General features: G+C 34.6%; 1 protein-coding gene across 1 annotated transcript in view; it reads right to left on the bottom strand.

Moving 5' to 3' along the window:
• Nucleotides 1–779: 779 nt before the first annotated feature.
• Nucleotides 780–8,268, bottom strand: part of CCDC173 (coiled-coil domain containing 173) — a 59,354-nt gene continuing 51,865 nt past the window's right edge. Inside the window, exons 7-9 of the mRNA XM_007953447.2 lie at nucleotides 6,684–6,876; nucleotides 5,808–5,972; nucleotides 780–1,124 (exon numbers count right to left, since the gene is read on the bottom strand). Of these exons, the coding sequence (XP_007951638.1) occupies nucleotides 780–1,124; nucleotides 5,808–5,972; nucleotides 6,684–6,876 (703 nt within the window). The remainder of the gene's footprint in view (nucleotides 1,125–5,807; nucleotides 5,973–6,683; nucleotides 6,877–8,268) is intronic.

The following is an 8,268-nucleotide window of genomic DNA, read 5'->3' as shown; positions in this document are numbered from 1 at the left end:
CACTATGCTACCAGAGCTCCCCCCAAAAAATATATATGGAATGCTAATACAATATGCATGAACCTTGAAAACATCATGCTATGTGAGGGCAGCCAGACACAAATGCCACATATTGTATGAATGGATTTATATGAAATATCCAAAATAGGAAAATTCATAGATAGAAAGCAGACCAGTAGTTGCCAGAGTCTGGGGGCAGCAGGAAATGGGAAATGACATTTTAATGGGTATGGGGTTTCATTTTGGGATGAAAAATTTCTGTAACAGATAATGGTGATAAACCAAACAAACCACCATTGAGTCAATTCTGACTCACAGAGATCCCCTTTGGTTTTCTGAGGTGGTAAATCTTTACAGAAGTAGATTCCCCAGTCTTCTTTCCACAGAGTGGCTGGCTGGTGGGTTTGAACCACTAACTTTCTAGTTAGCAGTCAAAATGCCTTAGACACTACACCACCAGAGCTCCTTGATAATGGTGATAGTTGAACAATATTATGAATGTATTTAATGCCACTGAATTGTACATGTTTAAATAGAATGGTAACATTTATGTGCATTTTATCAGAATAAAAGGAAAATAATTACTCAATTAATGTATTTTTTATATATTTTATATATCCAGTGGAAATAGTGTGAAGAATGAATTAAACTAGACATAATTGTACTTAGATCAAGAACAGCTTTATTAACAAATTACAGACATATAATTAATTTACCTCTGTAGCTTATATTGTTTGCTACAACTTACTTAGTCTTTTCAATCTTAAAAATAATTTTTTCTACCATGTAAAACCTAACCTTCCCTTAGACTTTTTGAAATTATTATATTTTGATCCCTGAGAGTTATAAAAAGGGAGCTGGACTCCAGTGACATCATTTGCCTGATAGCTGGGTCTTAATCCACCTCTGCCCACAAATACTGGTCCATGGCCACCTCCAGGTCCTTCCTGTACAGCTTTTACAAGAGGATAAATATATTTATCTGTTGACTGGGACTCCGATTCAATTACTTCTCTTGCATAATTCTGGAATTCTTTCTCCTTTTCAGTTGTAATAGCTTCACTAAGTCTGTAATAATCTACTTCTGCTTCTTTTGATTGCTTTGCATTAAACTTATTCTTAGCCTATTTGGGAAAGAAAGGAAACACAATTTTCAAATCGGTTTACCAGATCAACATTCTGTAGTATTTAAAGTTGTAGGCACACTTCTGTAAATTTGGTACTTTACAAATTCTGGTTTGACAATTATATATTGTAGTTTATTTCAGAAACTTAGTATCTCAGTATTACCATGCTTAAAGTAGTGACTCAATCAAAATAATATCCTTAAGTGATGCATCTTTAACAAATACAGCAAAATAGTTAAAAACATTTTAACTATTTTTTTAAATAGTTGCCAGGTATTTAGATAAAATCAGATAAGCAAGGTTTGAATCCTGTTTCTACCAATTTTAAAATGTGAACCAATACCAATCATTAGCTCCAACCAATCTACCATTCTAAAGGATATTACTCAATCCCACAGTCCCTGGGTCAGGCCAATACACCATATGACCAAACCACATAAGATTAAATCAGTTAATATCGAAACTAAATTAAACTAATTACATTCTCTTTCTCTCAAGATTTTAAAGTTGGAACAATGAGTGACATTTACCAATGTAAGTTTCCTAGGAATTAGGTGGAATGAGTACTCTAGGCAATCTACCAAATGTCAGTTTATCAAAATTTTATAAACTTTTTTTTAACTGTTTATATTTAACCCAAATTTTTTTTTAACTGTTCACATCAATTTACATTGGATGAAGTAATTTTTAACAGCTTTGGAAGATTATATATAAAGTTTTGGTTGATATTTGTGTTTATATTGCCATTTTAAATAGTTTGTGAAAAAAAAGGGGGGATCTTAAGAGTGATTCTGTCTGCTTATAAATATATTAATATTCATGAAGGTTATTTTTCAACTTAAGTAACCAAAACTTAAACATAAAACAGAACCCAAACCTGATATCAAAACCAAACGCACTGCCATGGAGTCGTTTGCAACTCATAGCAACCCCTCCTTGGGTTTCTGAGGCAGTATCTCTATGGAAGTGGATTACCCAACCTTACTTCTGAGGAGAGGCGTCAATCTACCATAAATTAAGCAACTATATGAATAAGAAATAACAAAATTTTCATTACTGAGCACTACAATATAAAATAGTTAAAAGCATGAAAGGCTTATGTGCTATTTGTCAGATTGGTGATAAAATACTAGTAATCTGAAAAACTAGAAAATGACATTCAGTAAGATTGGAGGAAAAACTATAACATCAAAGGCTAAATGCCATAATTCAGAATCCTAACAGAGGGCTGGGATGAAGGGTATTGCAGGCAGAATGAAGCATCTGAAGCAGCAGAAAGGACATAACAATGGAAAGAAAGGATTACCATGATAGATCGTCTAATTAGTGTCTCAAATATGATATTCATTAAACATAAATACAAATTTGTAAAGTAAGTTAAAAAATGCATTTACTGAGAAGGACATGCTGCTAAGAGAAACACGCTCCTAAGAGAAATGCACTAATGAGAGACATGCGCTCCTGAGAGACACACGCTCCTCAGAGACATGCACTGCTGGGAAAGAGACGCAAGAGACAGGCATTGCTGAGAGAGACACCAAGAGACACGCATTGATGAGGGAGTGGCTGAGAGAGACTGTTGGCTGAGAGACGGTGGGCTGAGAGAGACTGAGTGTTTTTCCTGAACTTGAATCATAGCCTGGTGCTTCCCTAATAAACCCCATAATCTGTGGGAAAAAAAGAAAATGTGTTTAAAAAACCTAAAAATGTTAATGGATGTAACAAGGACCTTTGGAGGATATTAGAGGTAATTTTTTTGAAAACTGTAAAATGAAAGAAGTATTTACCCTGTCTTTTCTATTCAAATTTTTCATCAAGGGAATCTAATATCTGATAGTGAATATTTTAAAGAAGTCTTCAGCAAATAAATGAGAAGTAATGAGGCAACGTCAACATTTTGGTACTTCATGAATTAACAGATCTAGGCAATGATCCTCAAAGGCTGCTAATATCACAAAAAGTGAGACAACAGTCATTATGTGCCTCCTAGTTGAAGTACAGGAGCTCTGAAGCGTAGTGCCTAAGGCACTTGACTGCTAACCAGAAGGCTGGTAGTTCAAACCCATCAGCCACTCCTGGGAAGGAAGGTTGGGCAATCTACTTCTGTGGTGATACTGCCTCAGAAACCCAAGGAGGGGTTGCTATGAGTTGGGTCTGACTTGACGGCACATAACAACAACAAAAACAGTTGAAGTACACAACATCTATATGGAATTCTCACAAAAAAAAAAAAAAGAATCTGAATAAACTGGATTTTACAGGACATGGAACGTACTAAACTAAATGACAGAGATCTAACCAGCAAAATTCAAACGAGTAATTCTGAAAGGCAAGAAACTCAGTTTCTTCAAATAAATGATAAGATAAAGAGAAGGAAATGGAATATAAGACATAAAGATGGGGGCTGGTTATAGATAGATTAAAAGAGACTTAAAAGACCTGTCAACCAAATGGAATATATAAATCTCATTTGATCCTGATTCAAACTATCTTAAAAATATTTATGAGACAATTGAGGAAAAACTTAAGCACTAATAATTGATTTAGAGGTGATAACAGAATTGTGATTACATAAATGTCCTTGTCCTTTAGACAAGTGTGTGTATATATAAATAGATAAAATATGATGCTTGGGATTTGTTATATTTGTTAGGTATATTTTCACCACACACAAAAAAAATATTTTAAAAAGCATATAAGCTGGAAAGGAAGAATTAAAACTGTCTATTCACAGACTGCATAATGAATATGTACAAAATTCAAAAGAACTACTAGAACTCATCAGTGAATTCAGCAAGGCTGCAGAATGTAAATAAATATACAGATATCAGCTATTTCTATATATTATCAACAAACCAAATATGAGATAAAATATTTCATTCATAAGGACATTATAAAACCTAAGAAAAAACAAAGTTGTGAAAAGTCTATATACCTTAAACACTGCAGAACTTAAAGAAGATCTAATAAATAGATACTCGATGCTCATGGATCTGCAGACTCAACAGTCTTACAGTATTCCCTCAAAATTATTCTCTCCAAAGTATTTTCCCTAAATTGATCTACCTATATAGTTAATGCATACCAATAAAAACCCAGCAGGCCTTTTTAATCGAAATTAGCAAGCTGATTGATTCTAAATGTATAAGGAAATTCAAAGGTGGTGTAGTGCCTAAGGCATTTGACTGCTAACCTGAAGGCTGATGGTTCAAACCCACTAGCCACTTCTCAGAAGGAAGGTTGGGCAGTCTACTTCTGTAGTGATACCGCCTCGGAAACCCAAGGAGGGGTCACTATGAGTGGGATCCAACTTGACAGTAGTGAGTTTGGGTTTTCTTTGGTTAGAATAGCCAAAATAATTTTTAAAAAGATCAAAGTCAGAAGACATACTACTTAATTTCAAACACTATAAAGTTACGGTAATCAAGATCAGTACAGGTACAAAGACAGATCAGTGGAACAGAATCGAGTGTCCAAAAATAGATATGTGGTCAATTAACTTTCAATCAAAGTTCCAGGGTAATTCATTCAACAGAACAAGAATAACTGAATACATGAAAAAATGAATTTTTACCTTTACTTCACATTATAAAAGTAACTCAAAATGGATGATATACCTAAATGTAAGAAACCCATTAAACTTTTAGAAGAAAACATAGGGCAAAGTTTTTGAGACTTAGTTTAGGCAAAGTTTTCTTAGCAGTGATACAAAAAGCACACATTCCAAAATAAAAAACTGAAAAATTGGATTTCATCAAAATTTAAAAGGTTTTGAAGATACCATTAAGAAAATGAAAAGGAAAGCCACAAATAGGGGGAGAAAATATTTGTAAACATGTACATGACAAAGTGATACCGCTTCAGAAACCCAAGGAGTAATCGCTGTGGGTCAGATCTGACTCCACGGCAGTGAGTCTGTTTTTTTTTTTTTTTTTATCTGACAAAGTACTTCTATCTAGAATAAATAAAAAACTCTTAAAACTCAACAATAAGAAAACAAAGAACCCATTTGAAAAATGGACAACAGGTTTCAAGAGACATTTTACCAAAGAAGGCATATAAAAGGCTAACAATCATATGAAAAGATGTTCGGTATCTTTGGTCATTAAGGAAATACAAAATATAGCTATGAGATTCCACTAAATGGCCACTAGAATAAGATGACAATACTAAGTATTGGTAAAGATATGCAGCAACTTGCTGGTAAGAATGGAAAATGATAAAGCCATTTTGGAAAACAGATTTTAGTCACAAATGAATGGATACCAGACAATCCAGCCATTTTGTGGTATCTCTGGTACTTCTACTTACCTCAAATCTAAAACCTATGAGATTTCAATCCACACAGTGTCTGGGATGCAGTTACAAAAAGGGAAAAAAGTAAAGCAAAGAGGAGCTTTATGGGCTGCAGTATGCATTCATATTCTCTTTAGTATTTACTAGAGCACAACAGACATTAAAGAAGGAAAAATATACGTGAAAAAATATAAACCTAATATGGGAATTTTAATAAAGATAAAAATGGAAACTAATTCTACATTTTTGATATTTAGTGTGTCATAACCACAATGATCATTTGTTCTTACTCAAAAAAGGAAACTGCTTGGGAGATAAAAAACTAGCATGAATTCTATATAACAATTAATGCTAAAATAAGTGAGCACATCTAGGAATAATTACCATTTGCTGAATATGGGCATCTTGAATTGCTCTGCGTTCTTCAGCAGCTTTGTGTTTTTTCTCCTTTTCGTGCTCCAAAAAAATCTGATCTGCTTTCAGGATATCCAGTAATTGTTCTTTAGCATTTATTTTTCTTTGTATTTCTTCTTCCTGTTTATTTTTCATCTACATATTAAAAGGCAAAGAAAATAAAGTAAAATCAGTTTGAGCAAGCTGTGCTTTCTAATAAGGCTCAGAATTAGAAAGCTCCAAGCAGAAGGTCATCCAAGAGCCATGCAGGAGTAGAAAATTGTATGAAACTTATTTGAGTCCCACATGGACAGTTTACTTTGATTCTGTTCTATTTCCTGAATAGCAGGAAACACCCAATGAAAACATAAGTAGAGTGATTCAGACCAATCTCTAAATTTAAAAAAGAAAACACAGGAACACAAAATAAAGAACTTCTCAAGGTAGAAAGATATTTGTAAGTGAAAGTTAATTGGTACCATGTTTGTAAACTATCCAATTTAAGTGTTAGGACAGTTTTATAGGACATAATTTTTGAAGAAAGAAAAGCAATAGGGTCATTTTGACTTAGTTTGATATTTTAAAATTAAAATTAAAAATCTGTATTACATGAATAACAACCTTTGCAATTTCAGATGGATCTGAAGCAGCAAAGATTACTTTGCATCTATAAATAGCAGTGTTGTAATTGATTATCCTGTCATCTTCTGTTAAAGAGTAAACATGGTTTGATTTCAAGACTATACGAAGATAATTTATACATTGTTATTAAAACTTCTGCCAGGTTTGTCAGGGGGTAGAGGGGTTGAAACCACAGAACAAAGGGTTTAAATCTGTCTTTTCATTTCTAATAACTGAATTGTTTACCACAGTGGCTCTATATTCTGCAATCGCTTTTAATTCTGCTTTGTTTTTTTCATATCTTTCACGTTCTCTTTCTTCCCTTTCAGCCTCAGCTTCTGCAATATCTCTGGCAATAATCAAATCTTCATTGTCAAGTTTCTCTTTTATTAGTTTACTCAAGAAGTCATTAATTCTTTCTCTTCGTTCTTTCATTAGCCTACAACAAAATAAACATAACCTGTCAAATTTTCATGAATAGACTGGTTATGCAGCCAGTTAGGGAGTCTGAGATATTTTATAATCTTGGGAGCTCTGGTAGCATAGTGGCTAAGGCACTTGACTGCTAACCAGAAGGCTGGCGGTTCAAACCCACCAGCCACTCCTCGGAAGGAAGATGGGGCAATCTACTTCCGTAGTGATACTGTCTCGGAAACCCAAGGAGGGGTCGCTATGAGTCGGGTCTGACTCGATGGCACACAATGACAACAATAATAAAAGGAACTCTATTGACTCTTATATGTATTGATTATTTTAAGTAGAAATTATTTTTTAAAAAGTAACATAGTCTAAAAATCCAAACAGAATAATATGCATAGTAAGGTCTTATATACATATGATCTTACTTATACATATAGGAGATAAAATTCTTCATGTTAAAAAATACTTCAAAATATGTTTTAGACTATCATGCTTACTCTAATTTGGAAGCTGAGGCTTAACCCCCACGCAGGCAGGAAGATGGAAGCCAGGGCAGGTGGCTGGAACAGGTAGGAGGAAGGCCAGGAAGTGGGCAGAGACGTTTGGAACAGATAAGGGAGATGAACTTGTCTGTTAGTTTGTCATATTTTGGTGGCTTGTGTGTTGCTGTGAGGCTGGAGGCTGTGCTACCAGTCTTTCAAACACCAGTAGGGTTGCTCATGGTGGACAGGTATCAATGGAGCTTCCAGACTGAGAAAGACTCAGAAGAAGAAAGAGGCCATCCACTTCTCAAAGAACTGGCCAGGAAAAACGTTATGAATAGCAGTGAAACATTGTCTGATACCTTACTGGACAACTTTATGAATAGCTGATACTGTGCTGGAAGATGAGCCCCTCAGGTCGGAAGGCACTCAAAATACGACTAGGAAAATGCTGCCTCATCAGGATAGAACTGACCTTAATGGTATAGATAAAGTAAAGCTTTCAGGACCTCCATTTGCTGATGTGGCATGACTCAAAATGGAAAGAAACAGCTGCAAACATCCATTAAGAATCAGAACACTGAACGTACAAAGTATGAATCTAGGAAAACTGGAAGTTGTCAAAAATTAAATGGAATGCATAAAGATTGATATCCTAGGCATTAGTTAGTGAAATAGACTGGTTTTGGCCAATTCTAATCAGACAACCATATGATCTACTATGCTGGGAAAGACAAACTGAAGAGGAATGGCATGGCATTCATCGTCACAAAGAATGTGTCAAGATTTATCCTGAAGTACAATGCTGTCAGTGATAGGGTAATATCCATACGCCTAAAAGGGAGGCCAGCTAATACTACTATTATTCAAATTTACGCACCAACCACCAAACCCAAAGATGAGGAAATTGAAGATTTTTACCAACTTCT

This window comes from Orycteropus afer, unplaced genomic scaffold, assembly GCF_000298275.1.
Source record: "Orycteropus afer afer isolate SDZICR_OR568_19922 unplaced genomic scaffold, OryAfe1.0 scaffold00001, whole genome shotgun sequence".
NCBI lineage: Eukaryota > Metazoa > Chordata > Mammalia > Tubulidentata > Orycteropodidae > Orycteropus > Orycteropus afer.
The sequence above is the reverse complement of the archived record's forward strand: the minus strand, read 5'-3'. Positions and strand labels throughout refer to the sequence as shown.